A 19,747-nucleotide genomic window follows, 5' to 3' on the forward strand; every position below is an offset into this window, starting at 1 on the left:
TCATTGAAGAAAAGAAAAGAACGTGACATTTGATAACACAATAGCTAACAATGAAGTTGTAGCGGCTACAATGTCCCACGCCTTACTGACGTCTTTCCACGTGATCATTGATTTGTCGTCACCTTCTGAGGTACCCTGGGATGCCAAATCCATTTTGTCGCCACTGGATTCGGTTTTTTGTGAAACAGGTTGTAATTTATTCGAATTTCGTCGTTTACAAATTAAGCATCGTGTACAAAGACTCAGACATTTGGGGATATCATGTTCTTCTTCTCTAAGATAAAACACGAGACTGACCACTACACAGGCGTGTATAAAGATGCTGATGAAAAAGTCCACAAATAGCTTGTAGACAATGTTGGCAAGTCTTGGCAGAGTGGAGTTTGGTAACTGGTCATTAATGATGGTCAGGTAAACTGCAATGGCTAAAATGACTGTGGTCGAGAAACCGACCCTCTCTCCCGATTCTGCAGGAAGGATGAACACTGTGAGATGTAAGATGGCGATACAGATCATTGGAAATACTATGTTGTACATGTATGGGTCAGATTTCCGAGAGAATGTGAACTCGGTGCTCAATCTACTCCGCATGTCTAAATCAGTTGTACTTATCCGCGATTTTTCGTCAATATCCCAGAGGGAATTTTTTTGTGCTTTATCCATTGTCAAAGAGCAACTGGTAAAATCGACTTGACTTGAAGTGTAACCTAAGAAGAGGAAGTTCATCTGGCAGCGCTGTTTGTCATAGGGGAAGTTTGTTATGTCCACACTGCACGTACTCTCTAACAACTCTAGGAAATTCCATTTAACAAGCCCAGAGGGGGATACAGACACTAACAGTTTGTCGGAACCAAACCCTTGATAATTTGAATAAGCGTTTGCAAGAATAAGATGTGGAACCCAAATTGAATTTTGAGTAAAGTGAGTTTCAGTGATCCCGTTATTTGTACCAGGGTTCCACGAAAGGCGTTCGTCTATCCACGTGATCAGAAACGATAATCTTGCGGCAAACAGGCCCGTCGTTTCCGAGAAGTCGTGAAGGTTGATGAAACTGATGGTGAGAGTTACGTTGGTAGCCTGACTTTGATCCGCACCTGGGCGTAGATCCTTGTTATAGTTCTGTAACAGTGTAGATGAAAGGGATGTAAGGTCAGTCACAGAGTATGACGTCACTATGACAAACAGACAAGGAAACCAACACAATCGTCTTGTGATCACCATGACTGTATGATGATTCCCTACAAAAAAAGAAAGGACACTTTATTAGAATAAACTTACGTTACAAACAAGACTTTGCAAAAACATAATCAGGATTCTGGAAAGGGGGGGGGGGGGGTGGCCGAACTAGGGTTTAGGAGAGGTACCATAATTGTTTAAAACTGGGTACCATTTTGTTGTGTATTCTTTGAAGTCATTTTTCACAGATTAAAAACAAAAGTCTAACACCATCACTTTAAACAGATGAATATTGAAATATGAAGATGACAAACTGTAATTAACCTCAGCAATACAAATTGGGAGTAGAGCATGGACGGACTTTTAAAAACATCAGAGGTAGGATAAGGTACCATGAAGGAGTAAGCATCCCATGTCGACCGGTCACATCCGCCGTGTGCTCTTTGTCATGATCAAGCAAGAAAAATTTGTAGACAATTTAGTGTGAAAATAATGGCCTAATAATTTGTATGAAAAATATCAGTCAGCATTCGACTTAAATAGTATTGCTTACAAGCCAGAAGGTCATTGTATCGACAATAAAATTTGCGAAGTGTTGACTTTAAAAGGGACTGTTGATATTTTTGATATATCATCAACTTATTTGCCTAATTTTATAAATTGTTCGTGCGTAGTGCATGCTCTTGCGTATCGAATCAACTGGGAGACATAAATTCTATATGCAGGTGATAATGGTATATTGCTACATAAATAGGTGATATCACATATTTGAATAGGTGATATCACCAATTCAAAAGCTAAATAGGTGATATCACCAATTCGAAAAGGTGATATCCTTTTCGAATAGTTGATATTACCAAATGAATAGCTGATATCACTTATTCAAATAGGTGACATCACTTAACTGCAGTAAATAACAAAACGGTCCCTCCTACAAAAGTTGTATTAATTTTAACTAGTTTCTTTCCAGTTTATGGGCCTGAGCACTGTTTTCATGATTTTAGAAACGGGTCTCTCATTTGTAATGATTACAGCTTCAGGCAATTCATCTCTTTTTCTCTTTAATAATAAAATGCAAACATTCTTGATGTATTCAATGGAGTGCAAATATATAGTGATACTTATCATCTCATTGAATAATTATCTTTGTTATGTTACTGTATTATGATTTTATCATGTCATGGTATGATGATACTTTATCAATTCACTATGAAATGATACTTTGTCATGTCATTTAATGATTATGCTTTATCATGTTATTAAATGATTATAAATACTTTATCATGTCATTAGATGATTATACTTTAACATGCCATTGAATGATTATACTTTATCATGGCATTGAATGATTATACTTTATCATGTCATTGAATGATTATACTTTATCATGTCATTGAATGATTATACTTTATTATGTCATTAAATGGTTATACTTCATCATGTCATTGAATGATTATACTTTATTATGCTGGCCATTAAATGATTATACTTTATTATGTCATTGAATGATTATACTTTATCTTGTCATGAATGATAATACTTCATTATGTCATTTAATGAGTATACTTTATCTTGTCATTGAATGATAATACTTCATTATGTCATTTAATGATTATACTTTATCTTGTCATTGAATGAAAATACTTCATTATGTCATTTAATGACTATACTTTATCATGTCATTGAATGAGTATACTTTATCATGTCATTGAATGATTATACTTTATCATGTCATTGAATGAGTATACTAATTATCATGTCATTGAATGATTATACTTTATCATGTCAGTAAATGATTATACTTTATCATGTCATTGAATGATTATACTTTATCATGGCATTGAACGTTTATACTTTATTATGTCATTAAATGATTTTATTACATTTTCAACAGTAAAATACTGTGATTTATTTATTGAATAAAAGTGATATTCTCTCACAGTGTGAAAGAATACCAAAAATGATATTCTCTCACAGTGTAAAAGGATATCATAGTATGTAAAAAATAATTTCTGGCCTGTCATAAGATAGAGATAGTAACTAAGTATCTTGATAGAGCTAAAACTGCAAATTTCTTCCTAAATATGTTGCTAAAATCCATGCTATGTAATGTTTTCAGCCTTACACACAACTTCTAAGCTATGACGTCTCAACCGCTCAACTATGACGTCAAGCCTATGACACTGTGTTAAGAAAAGACAGAGGCAAAGGGAAAATCAAAGAAAATGTAATAAACAGAAAATTCAATGTTTTGTAGATGAATATGGAATTTAATTCACTCATGAGGCAGGATTTTTTGATATTTTCACTCGTGCTTCGCACTCGTGAAAATATCAAAAAATCCTGTCCCACTCGTGAAATAAATTCCATATTCATCTACAAAACATTGAATATCCTCTATATACTTTATCATGTCATTGAATGATTATACTTTATCATGGCATTGAATGATTATACTTTTACATGGCATTGAATGATTATACTTTATAATGTCATTGAATGCATTATTATGTCATTGAATGATTATACTTTATTATGTCAGTGAATGATTATAATTTATCATGTCAGTGAATGATTATGCTTTATCATGCCATTAAATGATTATGTTTTATTATGTCATTTAATGATTGTACTTTATCATGTAATTAAATGATTATACTTTATTATGTCATTGAATGATTATACTTTATCATGTAATTAAATGATTATACTTTATCATGTCATTGAATGATTATACTTTATCATGGCATTGAACGATTATACTTTGTTATGTCATTAAATGATTATACTTTATCATGGCATTGAATGATTATACTTTATCACGCCATTGAATGATTATACTTTATCATGTATTGAATGATTATACTTTATTATGTCAGTGAATGATTATTATGTCATTGAATGATTATACTTTATCATGTAATTAAATGAGTATACTTTATTATGTCATTGAATGATTATGCTTTATTATGTCATTGAATGATTATACTTTATTATGTCATTGAATGATTATAATTTATCATGTCATTGAATGATTATGCTTTATCATGCCATTAAATGATTATACTTTATTATGTCATTTAATGATTATAATTTATCGTGTCATTGAATGATTATGCTTTATCATGCCATTAAATGATTATATTTTTATGAATGATTAAACTTTATCATGTCATTGTATGATAATACTTTGCCATGTCATTGAATGATTATTGACTTTTCATAATAAAAAACAATTATCTTATAATAACCAAGGATAATAGAAAAAAGAATGAAATAAAAGAATATCATATACTAATTGAAAATGTAAGCAAATAAATGATTAAGCATTGTCATTGGCGTATACATGATAAAGTATCATCATGTACATATAAGTTATAAAGTATCATAATAAGCATATTGATGATAGAGTATCATCATCAGCATATAGATGATAGAGTATCATCATCAGCATATAGATGATAGAGTATCATCATCAGCATATAGATGATAAAGTATCATCATCAACATATAGATGATAGAGTATCATCATCAGCATATAGATGATAGAGTATCATCATCAGCATACAGATGATAAAGTGCCATCAGCATATAGATGATAGAGTATCATCATCAGCATATAGATGATAGAGTATCATTATCAGCATATAGATGAAAGAGTATCATCATCAGCATACAGACGTTGGAGTATCATCATCAGCAAATAGATGATAGAGTATCATCATCAGCATATTGATGATTAAAATATCATCATCAGCATATAGATGATAAAGTATCATCATCAGCATGTGGATTACAAAGTAACATCATCAGCATATAGATGATAGCGTACCATTAGCGGCCTTTAAATGATAGCGTATCATCATCAGTATATAATTGATAGATAATCAGCATATAAATGATAAAATTTCATCATCAGCATATAAATGGTAGAGTATCATCAGCAGCCTATAAATGATTGAGTATTATCAGTAGCATTTGATTGATAGATTATCAGCATATAAATTATAGAATATCATAATCATATAAATGATAAAATATCTTAATCATATGTTACAGTATTAGATTTATTAATTTATTTAATAAATCTATAATGTATTTCATATGTTTTTAAATTGTAAATATAAATGCATTATTAAATCTTTAAAGGTCACCCAAGTAGAACAGGCAGTACCTGTACTTAATTATTATTGCCTTGGGTTATGAAGGTTCTGGTCTTTGGTCTTTGGTTTGAAGTATTCACTGTTTTCATTGGTTTGGACTTTGTAAGGTTGTGTTTTATTGGTTCAGTATTTTTCCCTCCAAAAAGTTGTTTGTTATGGTCATTCTTTGTCCAGTATTTGTCCAGAAAGGGTTGTATTTACGAAGTTTTATAATTATGACCTTCTGACATTGACAGAGACAATACTTTTCTCTCTTAAGTTTTATGATCTGGACATACGTGTACAGTGAGCCATATTGTGACTACAATGAATGGGAGAGGCTCAGTCCCATAGATTGGGCATTATTCCAAATTCCTTCATTGTTCCATTATTCCAACTATTCTATGTGTTCATCTGTGAATGTAATAAATGGAGATGTCAGTAGAACCCTGAAACGGACTTATTTATATTTCCATGCTCAAGATTTATAATAAGACACCGTTACACATATAAACGATAAAATATCATATAAATCAGTATATACTGATAGAATATCATAATCAGCATATCATAATATATACTGATGGAATAATATATACTGATAGAATATCATAATCAGCATATAAATGAAAGCCTAGAGTCACTATTAGCGTATAAATGATAAAGTATCATTATTAGCATATAAATAATAAAGTATCATGTAAAGTATTATCAACAGCAAATAAAAGACGAAGGGTTTAAATTATTTCCGGAAATTTAACGATTAACTGGAGCGGATCAAACCAGCTTGCCAGCCCCCCCCCCCCCCCCCCCAATAGTTTCCTTTAGTGTTTTGTGTCCCTATTACAGAACTAAACATTTAGATCTTCTATAACCATGATATACTAAACGAAACTTGAAATGAGGTATAATAATACCGCATAATTATGATTAGGACCTGCATGTAGTGCACAGAATGTGCCGAGCAGGAGGACGTATATTCTTGAATTTAATACTTATTGAAAGAAGTTGTGCATTAGATTGGTCAATCATCCCAAAAATAATACTAATGGACTCCTTTTTTGGATTATTGATGAAAAAACTTGGAATTCTAAAGCGAGACGGGAAATTGCAGAGGAAAATCATCTTTCTCATAGTATTTTTTCCGAAGATAAAAAGTCATTCCCTCCTCCACGCCACTCAACTATGCATATTTTTCATTTGGGAATCCTTTTCACAACCCTATAATATATAATGTAATATCAGACCCATAAAGGTCTACTTACCGAGAGATTTCGGTCCATGAAGTTTACAATCTGCGGTGTACTTAATTTGTGCAGGATTTTTAAAGATTTTACAAATACATATATCAATAAACGGATTAAGGAATCCGGGATCTTTTCAGTGTGATGAAAACAGAAATATTTGTACGCATTCGTCTCAAAATAACTTAGACTTGAGAACAGGGGACAATCTTATTAATGAGCGTTCTTTACGCTTAATATTTAATGAAGTATGGCTAAAATGTCAACAAAACTATCATGAAAGTGATTGCAAATACATGTAATATGTAAGGATTAATTTTATAAATGGTCAACAGGATTATCCGTACTTGGACACCAACAATACATTACTTAGACTGGAATCAATATAGCCGGACCTGTGATGGCGTTTTATTGAGAGTGCCAACATATAATTATTACAGAAAGATTCTTAAGAATATAGACATTTTCAATGATCATACGTACAAATAAATTAGATGTCCTTCAAAATGTTACATGTGTTTAATTTAGAGATTCGTTGAGTATTGATGATCGAATTGAATTATTTGAATTTACATCTAAAACAGAGGAAAAGTTGGAATAGTCTTAACTAAAACTGACCTCGGTGTGTACGTTATGTGATAAAATTCTGGCTCATTACTGATGTTTTACAGGGCAGTGATTTTCATGTTAAATTTCTGAAAACTGTATAACTGTTCTTTATCATTTTCAAACCTGCAGTACTAAAGTTCTTTTAGAATATGAATATGGCACGCAGAACAGGCTCATAGGTCACATAGGTCACCTGGCATAAAAGTGTCTAAACAGTTTGTTTTCTTTTATGTGATACTGAACCTCTACTGTGGCTTTAAGTATTTTTCATAGAAATAAAAAACAGACCATAGAAGAACTCTTTATTGCGAGGAGATAAACAATTACGTCAGGGGAGCCATATTTTGAACGGAGATTTAAGTGAATGTTTTTATGGTGGGATTTGCATGCCTAGACGGTAAGCAATGTGAAAATAATAGTGACAGAGAGTTAAATAAACAACTAAATGACTTAAATGAAGCGAACGACAGTGTCGCCTAGGTGAATAATTCTTGATATAGCCGGTCGAAGTTGGGGCTGAATTCCCAGACATGAATTATGAAGGACTGTCCCGAGACTCGGTGGGCGTCAGACCAAATATCTAGCCCAGCCGAATCTTCACCGAGATTAGCGTAATGTATAGTACACCACAGAACATTACTGTAGACCAGTTATTGTCCTTGACTATTAAATATTGATTTTCGCGACTGAGGAAATAGTCTACACATTAATACACAGTAAAATTCATGGTTTGCAACGAGAAATATTCACGATAAAAATTATGGCAAAAACGCGGATATTTTTCCATCGCGAAAAAAAAATTGGTTGACAGTACACATGTAGACTAGAGAGAAAACAAAGTACATGTATATTTACAGGTGCTTGGTTTTATTATTTATATTTAATTTATTTTCCATCCAGCAAATGAAGATCTTCCAAATCCCTCACTTAGGATGCCGCCATTACCTTTGTGTGAAGAATGCGTTTTGATATATACGTCATCACCCTGATTGACATGTGCAACTACAGTTCCGGTCCCACTGTCGTCTCTACTGCTGGCTGGTATCGCTAGTGCATATGCACTGCCGTAAACACTATTATTAATGACAATTTCCGATGAATGATATTCTGGAGATGAATTATATGCGCCAACCCTAACTGTCCAGGTGAAAACATAAAAGCCAGACTGTGGTGCGATGAAAACACCAGAGCCAGAGTGATAACCTTGTCCTTGATTGGTTTTTACGACGTCAAATTTGATGGTATGATCAGGTCCTAAGTTGGTGTGAGCCAGTACAGTTGATAAATATGCGTAAAAGGCAACGATATTAACTGTAACATCTAGTGGAGCAGTTGAAGATATCCCAGTCAACAGTCTCTCTACAATAATAAAAGAGAATCCAGAGAAAGAAAGAACAAGATACATTTATATTATGGCTACATCGTACGAGTATTGTCTAAGTAAACTTAAAAGTAAATCCTCTCATACTTTCTAAAGTTGGCTAAAGTCATATATCAACAATGATGGAGTATACACCCACACCAAACACTGAGCACTAAAAAAAATATTTGCAAAGCAGAGTTTTTGACCAAAAAAAGGACCTAAATATACAAACAAAATCATTCCGAATTATTTGGAAGGCTGACATTCAAATCATCTACTTTCTGAAGCATTTTAGCAACAAAGCTACTTCAAGTATCATGAACCTGATTGAAGCATGCAGCATTAAATCAGCATAATAACAGGCGCATCAATAAGCACTTTCAATTTTTTAAAAAAAAAAAAGCCATCAAAGCACTTTAAAAAAAACATATATCAGCATTAATGCCGAAAAGTTTTCTATGGTCATATAGCTGATGAATTACGTTGCTCTCTATGTATAAAGTGTTTTATATAGATCTAATGTAACGGTTACATTTCATACAGACCATGTCCAAGCCATCGTTTTAACTTACTACTGCAGCAACGGCTTGATATAACGTCGCTATAATCTCGTGTAAGGGAAATAATTTCAAAACTCTGACTATATTCAAAAGCCTTTCTTATAACAGTATTTGTAAAAATAACTTTGGGGACTGAAAAAGTGTACTAAGAAAAACATTTCTGGATTTCTAACAATCAATAAAATGTATGCAGATAAAACATCATCACGTTCATACCCTGTCTTTCATAATTCTTATCCCTTTTATTTATAGAATTATTCTTACTTTCCAGCCGGGCTAAAGACTTTGCAGGTACAGTGTTTGAAACATTTCTTGAAGGGAAAATATTTGATTTGTTGATTTGGTCCGGGGAGGTAAGGTTGTTTGTAGAGTTTTTTTCTGATCTGCCTCTGCCTGTTTCTCCTAGTATGGCTTGGTTAAGAACAATTCTTTGTCTTCTAACAGTTTTAATCAGGTCACTAATCCGGCTGTCCTGAATCTTTAATTTCGTCTCCAGAGTACGTACGGCACCACGTAACTCCAGCACTTCTTGATATACATTTTCTAAAGTAATTTCACAATTTGTGAATCCACACAAGGTAACAACTGCCAAAATAACGAGGAATATATTTTTACTAATCATTACAAGGTTTCCTTATATATATTCGCAATCTTCCTCTTGGTGTGTTGGCCAAAGAGCAGTGATAACCTTGCTAACCTTTACTGTAATCAGACAATCTCTGATATAAGAGTAGATATAGTCCGTAATTTTAAACAGGAGGCTCAAGGGCCTTGAGGGTCACCTGAGTATCAAGAGTTTCCCAGGCTATAATCACTTTTTAGTGAAAAAGATGAAGATAACGAACAGTGATATATTTAAAATAGAACTCACCAACAATACAAATCTGTGAACAGGACATAAAATACGAACCCCTGGAAATTACAGAGGTGGTATCGGGCGCCTAGGAGTAGTAAGCATCCCCGCCGTGAGCCCTAAAAACGACCATTAAATTTACGAAATGTTGACTTTAAACAATGTAGTTGAAATCCCTGCAACATCAACTTATCTGCCAGTAGCCTGCCTGGGTTTAAAAATTGAACGTACTCAGAACAAGCTCTTGAGCATCGAATAAGATTGGAGACGTAAACACCATTCACAGGTAATAGCGGAATATTACTACATAAATTAAATAAGGAAAGTTGATGTTGGAAAAGCTGAGGTCATCTCGTTTTTCGTACAATTTACTAGTAGTCGTTAGTTGACCCTTATCATCTATAGTCAGTATAACATCCAAGAAAAAACAGATGTTGCAGACTCTGTGGTGTCTTTTATTTCATGTTCACTGGAATATATCGAGTCGACATATGAATGGAAGTAACGTTAATTCATAAAACGTTGTCAATATATCTGAAGTGGAGTTGAAGGCCACAGGAAGTGTTTCTTCTTCTCATGTAAAGTTTTTTGAATAAATTCTGCTTCATAGGAATATAAAAACAAATCGGCTGATACAGGAGCACAATAAGTGCCTATGGAATTCCAATAATTTGTTGGAAGACCAGTGGCCCTTTTCACAAAACATCTTACGACTAAGATAAAATTTTGACAACTCCATAATTTTTTGTTTAATAAATATATTGAATTTTTTCTTAAATATTTTTACAATGTAAGCTGGTGTAATAAAAATATAAGACTTTTTTCTGTCCTACTACAGCTTAGATTATTTTTGCAGAAGGGAAAAATTTTTATCTTAGTCGTAAGATTTTTTGTGAAAAGGGTCACTGGTCTCCGAAGACTACATAAATGTTGTCAATGAAGAATTCCAGCATCCTTTTAATATCAACCTCGGGGTACTTGTATGTAGAATCAGAGTGAAGGGAATTCATGTGACAAAAATGTTACAGTTTGGTGAGAACTTTATAATCAAATCATATTCATACAGCTTGTCTTGTTTGACTGCTAGATTGTCAATAGGTAAATAAAAAGACAATTAATATAGTCCAATTCTCAGATTCTGAAAACCAACAGTTATTAATTGATATTGTTGATAAAAATTCTCTGAATTCATAAAGAAATGTGTATTTACCCAGTGTTTTTCTTCAAAGTTCATCATTATAATTAATCATATTATGTAGGGAAAATTACTAAACCTCAAATATATTTTCAGGAAACATGAATAAAAAAAACGGCTTTGCATTTTCAATTTTGAAAATTGATCAACAAATATATTTTAGTATAAACAAACTATAGGTATCCATGCATTCAGAATGAACATACCCGGTGGAACGTAAACTGTTTTGTAAACATGGCACGAGCTCTGTTAATTGTTAATGTTTACGTTTCACCGGGTGTGTTCAATTTGTTAAACTCTGCACACATCACTGAGCACGGACTGACAATACTGGTGAGTTGGTTTTGTTTTCTCACATTTTCTGGATTAAATCTTTAATTTTTTTTTTCATTAATACAAAACAAAATTTCTACTTTTCCTAAGTATTGAGGATAAAGTTTACTATGTGAAAGTGCAAGGATGTGTCAATCAAACGCGTCCCGAAATTCGTTTTTTCAATAATTTTTCAGATAAAATAAATCTTTTATTATATTTCCGTGTGCAACATATAAGTCACGATATTATACAGGAAATTTGAGAAAATATTAACTTCAAATTTGTGTCTGTCCCTTTAATTCTTAAATAAAAGGTAGTGTAAAAAGTTTGTGCTATCTTTTCAAAACATCCCGGATCACCTCTAATTCCATATCATGCAAATAATCTTTGGTATTTTAGGCTAGTTAAAGGAAATGCGATTTCTCTAAAAATGTATTTATTCTGAACTTTTTTGGGGGTATCATCTTTTTATAAGTCCGTTTCTGTGACTACAAAGAGTCCTAAATCATACTGAGATACTGCTGCACTGAAAGATTTCAATTTCAAGCTTCATTTTGAGACTTTTTAAATAAATTATTTTAAGAATTATCTTTCTGGCTGAGGAGCGGATATCCCCAGTTAATATATTCAAAATATGACATAGTCGCATCATGGAGCGGAAAGAATGGACACAGGGGCCATGAATAGTACAATTTCAGTAAAGAGCTCATGGCTTATTTTAGTCATGCTACAGTTTAACCGCTAGATGTTCAGGAATAAGAAAGAAAATTCTCAAAGATGCCATGTACATGTACTTTCAATATAAGAGAAGCTTAGTCCCACCCTGAAACCTAAACCATGGACCAAAAGGCCACGAATTTCAATAATCTGAAAGAAGACTATGTGTTTTTCATAATCATCTGCTTCCGGAAAGTCCACGAGAACAGAAGATTTCTATAGATATATTTCTAATAATATATTATATGACCAATAAAGCCCCACCGTAAGGCCTGAACCATAGTACCTAGGGCCGTGAATTTACAAGTTGGTAAAAAAAAGTTGGTATAAAAGAAAGCTTCTACATAAGTTTTGTTAATTTCTGTGTCGTTAGTTCTTATGAATTTTTTTAATTAGACGCTCATTTTTCATTATTTCTTAAAACAATATGAGCTGCATTTTTGGAAATTTTATTTTGCAGTTAAAACTTTTATGATAAATCTGTAAGTAACTTAAACCTTTATGATCAATTCGATGAAAATAAAGTATTAAATTGTTTCAGAAGAAAGATTTCTGTACAATAGAATGCGTAGTATTATATAAGAAATCAATATTGTTCAGGACGACTATAATGTAATTTTGCTTCAATCAAACTTATAAATAGTTATTCCATCGCAAATATGAAGAAAGAAATTTATATATATATATATATATATATATTCTGCCATCGCAATAGTAAACAACAATTTTGCAATAAAAATTTCCGACATCAAAGTTGCAGCTCTTATTGCTTTAAGTATCTCCTTTGGAAAGGGACCTCCATTTGAAAAAAAGATAACGTGTACACTGATTTCTTAAGGTGCTTTGTGGCAAGTTTGGTTTGAATTTGGACTTGAGAGGAAGACAGGAATGTGAAAATTAACAGATCAGTAGACGAACGAGCAAATTCATCAGAAAAGCGCATTTAGGAATTTTAGGAAAATTATAAAAACTACTAATAAGTTTCATTTTGCTTTCTCTGTACTTATTGTGTGAACCCAATTGAAGTATGTGATTTTTTTTACTAAGTTACATGTAAGTAATTGCAAAAAATAGCGATGATAAAATTCTTACATGTATAAATCTATTTCATACTTTTTAAATATTGTTGAATGTATTACATGTGAAAGTAGTTTGGTCATTACACCAAGGGAACCATATCAGTGACAATAAGTAATATCAAACAAACACTGTCAGTGCTATTTCTTATTTCTCAAAAAAAATATATAGATAACATATAAAAAATCTCATCGCACAAAATATAAATGGAAATGTACACAGCCAAACTTAATAGAAATATTATAATTTCTTAGTAGAAATTTGATCATTTTCTTGTAAAAATCCATCTCCTACAAAATATCATATCTCACTTAATTCTTTCTGGACTCCACAAGCACTACATTTGCAATTTAGTTCACCACTCCAAGAGGAAATGTAATTTGAAAATGATTGCAACAGGAAATTTTCCTGACTTTATTTGCCAGAGAGTTCCAGAGTTTTGCTTTCTCATACTTGATCGATTTTATACATACCTTGTTTTTATTAGACTTGGGACCACTGCAGTATTTGAATATCTAAAATTTAAATTATTATTGAAATTTCATGTAGGGAGAGGACGAATTAAGTGTTATAAACTTGTGTCCAATCCCATTTATATATTTATTACAATAAACTATGTTCAAGTCAGTCTCAAATTGTATGAAATTGTATTTTTAAAACAACCACATCTTGCAGAAAAGATTAACTTAACTCTTGGAGGATTTTAAAAGTTTCTTAAGCAATGGCGCGCATGTTTCTTGTGTTTAGAATGGTTTGTTTGCATGTTTAACGTCCCTTCGAGAATTTTTCACTCATATTGAGACGCCACCACTTGCCGGTGGAGGGCTGCAAATATAGAACTGTACTCTACACTTACATTGAGGGATCTTCGTGCTAGCTCCTACTGCAACCCGGGACCTCGGTTTATACGGTCTCATCGGAAGGACCGGTCTCCACGTCACACAGTGGATCCGAACCCGCTACAAAAGGATTAACTCCTTCCTCTGCGACTGTAGGGCAAACGCTTTAACTAATGCGCCACGGGTACTCGATTAAGGATGGTATTTTTGACTTATTTAGTAAAGTTCCCTATGAACACATTTTTAGTTTAATTCACTACCACAGGCAAATTTAATTCATCTAAATTAAATACTCTATTTTATTTTATATATATTTATTTATTTATTCATTTGCCAATAGAGAAAGCCTGGAATTTTTCGAGGTTAGCCTGCATTTTGTCCAAAGAAAGCTGTCTAATCAGAGATTTACTGTTATCTTGCAAAGCTTTCATTTAACCTTTCCTAGAGATTTGTCTGATAAAGCAGTATCATCTGCATTATTGTAGAGATTATATTATCAACAAAGACAAACAGGTCATTTAAATAAATATGTTAAATAGCAGAGGACCTAGAATTGATCCTTGCGAGACACCTTTAATGATGTTTAGCATGTCGCTTATATGCTGCCTTACTTCCTTTGTGAGATGAAGTAACAAGTATCTAACATGTTTTGAGCAGACTTTCAACTTCAGGAGAAAAAGTTCGAGGGAAGGCATCAAAGGCTTTGGAGAGACCCATTAAAATGGCTTAATTATGCAAGACCCCCCCCCCCCCCCCTCAGTCTTCCATCATTCTTAGTACAGTTGACTGACATCCGAAACCTGAACGAAAGATGATAAAACGGATCAAAGATATAATTGAAAAAGTTTGATAACCGAGTTTGAATTGCTCTTGCGAAAATTTTCGGCATTGTTGGTAGGACACTTACTGATCTTCTATACTTCCTCTTCTCTAGACTACAGTTTTTAGCTCACCTGAGCTGAAAGCTCAAGTGAGCTTTTCTGATCACATTTTGTCTGACGTCTGTCTGTCCGTCTATAAACTTTTCACATTTTCGAGTTCTTCTCAAGAACCAATGGGCCAATTTTGACCAAACTTGCCTAAAAAGCATCAATGGGTAAAGGGGATTCAAGTTATCAAATAAAGGGCCATGCCCTCTTCCAAGGGGAGATATGTAAGAATTAGTGAAAATTTGGTGTCATCTTTTAAATATCTTCTACTCAAGAATCATTAGGCCAGAAAAGTTGAAACTTATGTGAAACCTTCATTACATAGTGTAGATTCAAGTTTGTCCAAATCATGAGACCCCCGGGGGTATGGTGGGGACACAATAGGGGGTCAAAATTTTACATAGGAATACACAGGAATATTTTTAAAAAATTTCCTCAAGAACACCAAAGCCATATTGATATGGAAGCATCATCAGGTAGTGTAGATTCAAGTTTGTTAAAATCGTGACCCCTGGGGGTAGGGTGGGGCCACAATTGGGGATCAAAGTTTTACATAGGAATATATAGGAAAAAAACTTTAAAAATCTTCTCAAGAACACCAAAGCCATGATTAGTCATTTTGATATGGAAGCATCCTCAGGTAGTGTTGATTCAAATTTGTTCAAATCATAACCCCTGAGGGTAGGGTGGGGTCACAATGGGGAATCAAAGTTTTACATAGGAATATATATATAAAAAAATATTCTCAAGAACATAACAGCCATCTTTAGTCATATTGAACTATACTCAGGTGGTGTAGATTCAAATTTGTTCAAATGATGACCCCGGAAGTAGGATGGGGCCACAATGGTGGATCAAAGTTTTACATAGGAAAATATAGGAAAAAATCTTCTTCTCAACAGAAAAGCCATAGTTAGTCATATTGGTATGGAAGCATACTCAGGTAGTGTAGATTCAAGTTTGTTCAAATGATGACCTACGGGGATAGGGAGGATTCACAATGGGGGATCAAAGTTTTACAAAGGAATATACAGGAAAAAATCTTATGCTCAAGAACAGCAAAGCCATTTGTTATACTGATGTGGAAGCATCCTCAGATAGTTTAAAATTCAAGTCCCCCCTGTAAACTTTTCAATACTGAACTGATTAGTGCTTTTTTAGCCAATATGCCCAGGTGAGCGATGTGTCCCATGGACCTCTTGTTCTTATGAATTGGAGTCACATGGGCTATTTTATCAGGGAATGTTGATGTTGCTAAGGAAAGGTTAATTACTTTCGAATTAAAGAGATTTACTGATAATTGATATAGCAAATGAATATGCAAGAGTTTTGGGAAAATTCCATCTATACCGGTGATTTTTTTCCACATTAATCTTATTGATGCTTTTGACTAAAAAGTTCTCCTCTGTTGCCCAGAAAGAAAATGAACTCTGCAATGCTTTATCTTGGGATATTTCATTGCTTTGATACATGGGTGGTCCAAATCAACTTTTTCCTCTGGGTTACCAATAATTTTTGCAATTTTATATAAAAAAAATATTAGAAATTTCATAATTCATATTTTATTCTGACTGTTTACAAGTTTATCATTTTCTGAGACAGCAACATCTTTCTCTATGGAACATCCCTATGTGCACGGTTGATTGAAAAAAAAATATATATATAGTTTAAAACATTTTCTGACAAAAGTAAAGCGACAATTTCAGTAGTAAAATGTTTACGAAGATTTTTTTTCAGTATTAATTTGCCAATGGCAAGTCTGTATTGTGGAAATGATTATGGACTCCATCTCTCAGGATATTTATACATCTGTAATTGATTGAAATTAAATATTTTCCACATGACGCTGATTTTGCAAGAGTACCAAATCTCGTATTTACTAACTTATTTTGAATACTTAGCACACATTTTAATATTATGGCAGTTTTACCTTTATATTAATACACATGTATGCAACCTAATTTTTGGAAATTTTAAGGAGTTGTAACCCCCCAATCCACCAGTGGGGGTCTATGAGGAAAATTCTAAGAAAAAGAAAAATACAGTAAAAATGTATTCTTGTCGAAGGAAAAACAACTCTTGCTTTCTTAAACCTCACCCCTTTACAAAATCTGGTTCTTGCTTCTATTAATAAAAAAAAGTATTTTCTAGGTATGAGTTCAAATTCACAGAAAATCCTGGATTTTAAGTATTAAACAGACAAACAAAAATAAAATACTTATAAAAATCGAAAGTTTGTGCGTCATTGAAAATAACCAACGTAAATACAATCTGCTCTTTGTTTGCAGGTAATCATTCTTGTTTTTATGTTGAGGTGGCTCCCTACCCCTTTAAGGGGTTGGAAAGAATTTGTACTGAGCCACTCAACTGTTACAAACACATTTCAATTATGCCATTTTACAATTTGGTGACATTAAAATGGTGTATTCCTGCCAGTCTAGAATCCTCGTTCTCAACATCAAAATCCCATCTTTTCCAATTTTTTTTTTATTTCTCTCTGTGTGTGTACGAGTGCTGTCCCCTTTTTATTGGTTATGTTGCTCTGCACCTTAATATATACAATTAATATGTAGGCGTCGTAAATTTCTTCATTTATTTATGATGGATTTACGGAATTCAACAAAATACATGCTTAAACAATGTTAATTTTAAGTATCATATGTCTGTCCCTGATGCAAATTATCTAAATATTTTGTCTATATATGCAAGATAATTATGTCAACATGCAGCATAACTAGATGTTGACTTACAATAGAGAAGTAATCAGATGAGATTTAGGAAAATTTTCATAAAATATCGAATAATATCCATATGTAACTTCCAACATATGATGTACAACTGAACTAATATATTTATAGCCATAAACCTTTTTTTTTATGTCGGAATGCAACATTCTCTGTAATGACTTTAAATTTCATATAGGAGCTGTGGCACACATAGTCTCAGAATTTCTCCAAACTCTCTATGATAAAAGTCTTTGATACCGTAAACTTAAATCAGGCAAAAATTGGTTACTATGGGTTATGGTTACCATGGCAACACGCCATACACTTTGAAAAATTGCATTTTTCAACATGTTAAGAAAACCATGATAGTTAACGCTTGCAGCAGTGCAAAAAAGTGACAATGACTGTTTCCACAAGTTGAAGGCCTGATGTTTTAATTGCATGATAAACATGTTTGGGAAATCAACAATTAGATATGTAACTATGGAAACAAAGTATTCAAAAGTAATAAATTTATTCATTCATTTTTATAAAATAATACACTCAAAATAAAAGCATTATAGGTTGAAATGCAACATATTTATAGATAAAGATCATCGTACCACATATATCAAGGACGAAATGTGATATTTTTTTTTGTTGGCAATGGTTGCTATAGTTTTAAATACCGCAAAGAAAAAATATGAATGAAAAGCTGAAAAATATTTTGTTTCTCTACTCTTGTTATGTAGATTCCAAAACTTTTATGACTGATATTCATGAACAACTGACCTGACTTTCAATTTTCGCTACCACAAGTCTCTAACTGGATGCAAGAAGCTACCGTATGGGGTTTAATATTGCTATAAAGTGAGCAAAATCGAACTTTGTCCCTTCTTAGTAACCATGAAAACAGTGTTATTTTCTACATCAAACGTTACCACTATAAATATATGATATTCTATTCAATGTGAGTCAAATAACATGTTTCTTCATTGAAAGGGAACTAAATTAACAACAAAAAGCAACAAAAAATATCACTTTAACAAATGGTACGTTGTTTCCATGGTTACACTGCAAAGTAGCAATTTATCCCAATTTTTCTTATGTTTTCTGTTTTACAAGGTCCTAATGATGTACATTTGCCAGTCTTGAATTTCCATGTTTTTCCTTAGCATGGAAGCATTAACCAAAACTTATCAACAAATTTTGTATGGTTACACTGTGTTACCATGGCAAACATAAAAGTTATTTTTAGAAAAACATTACCAAAACCTAATTGCTTAAGGTCAAATATTATTATTGCTTTTCTTGAGTTGTTGATGGAGATTGGTCATATATCACCAATCAATAGTAAATATTGAGCGCTTTTCAGCGTTTTTCTGCATTTAATATGTATTCCAAATGTACCCATGGTTACCATTTACTTAGAAATATATTCTAAATAGTTTCTTTATAGCATAAGTGGCAACAAGGTGTCATCTTTTTCTAAGAATGGTTTGTTTGTTTTTCTAAGTCTTTGTTAAGGCTCAATAAAAATTCAAATTAGCTGAAAATCACAGTTTTTCAAACTTTTCCGGCTGTTACCATGGCAACCAAGACACATAGAAACCAAATTTTATTTGATTTATGTTTCCGGTGTCAAGTTATTAAAATGGGCAAAGTTTCATCAAAATTGGTGACCATGCGTTTAAGCAGTTACAGAGAATAGATCTTTAAAAATTTGTCTTCCTCAACAGACCAAAAATTGGATCAACAAATTACAAATTTTAAAATACTATAAATTATGAGTATCATTTGTTGTTTTTGAAGTCAATACGATGATTTAGTTACCCAAAAAGTACAATATTGTACTGCGAGGGTTGCTAAATCCATAGACCTAAAGCAGGCAGTCCCTTTGCTTTAGGTCTTTGCTAAATCATCGTATTGACTTAAAAAAATAGCTTTAATTGTTTTTATTATTTGTTGACTAATTCATAGCTCTCTGATTGGCTGAGATCCAACATTGTAAAATTCATACTAA

General features: G+C 32.7%; 2 protein-coding genes across 2 annotated transcripts; both read right to left on the minus strand.

Annotated features, from left to right (window-relative positions):
• On the minus strand, positions 1–1,221 carry LOC133193159 (neuronal acetylcholine receptor subunit alpha-6-like). Its single transcript, XM_061329130.1, has one exon. The coding sequence runs from the start codon at positions 1,219–1,221 to the stop codon at positions 1–3; it is 1,221 nt and encodes a 406-aa protein (XP_061185114.1).
• A 6,826-nt stretch (positions 1,222–8,047) lies between these two features.
• On the minus strand, positions 8,048–9,716 carry LOC133193161 (uncharacterized). The gene is made up of 2 exons (XM_061329131.1): positions 9,359–9,716; positions 8,048–8,530 (listed from the first exon to the last, which is right to left on the minus strand). The coding sequence occupies exons 1-2, from the start codon at positions 9,714–9,716 to the stop codon at positions 8,052–8,054; spliced, it is 837 nt and encodes a 278-aa protein (XP_061185115.1). The 3' UTR covers positions 8,048–8,051.
• Between the last annotated feature and the right edge of the window lie 10,031 nt (positions 9,717–19,747).

This window comes from Saccostrea echinata, unplaced genomic scaffold (genome assembly GCF_033153115.1).
Source record: "Saccostrea echinata isolate AGI-Se365-2 ecotype Australia unplaced genomic scaffold, CSIRO_AGI_Sech_v1 ptg000027l, whole genome shotgun sequence".
Classification (NCBI taxonomy): Eukaryota; Metazoa; Mollusca; class Bivalvia; order Ostreida; family Ostreidae; genus Saccostrea; species Saccostrea echinata.

Excerpts from the sequence above, each read along its gene's own strand:
- LOC133193159 (XM_061329130.1), bottom strand. The coding sequence starts at position 1,221 with ATGGTGATCACAAGACGATTGTGTTGGTTTCCTTGTCTGTTTGTCATA.
- LOC133193161 (XM_061329131.1), bottom strand. The coding sequence starts at position 9,716 with ATGATTAGTAAAAATATATTCCTCGTTATTTTGGCAGTTGTTACCTTG. Across the intron at positions 8,531-9,358 it reads GTCTTTAGCCCGGCTGGAAA|AGAGACTGTTGACTGGGATA; the intron begins GTAAGAATAATT and ends TTATTATTGTAG.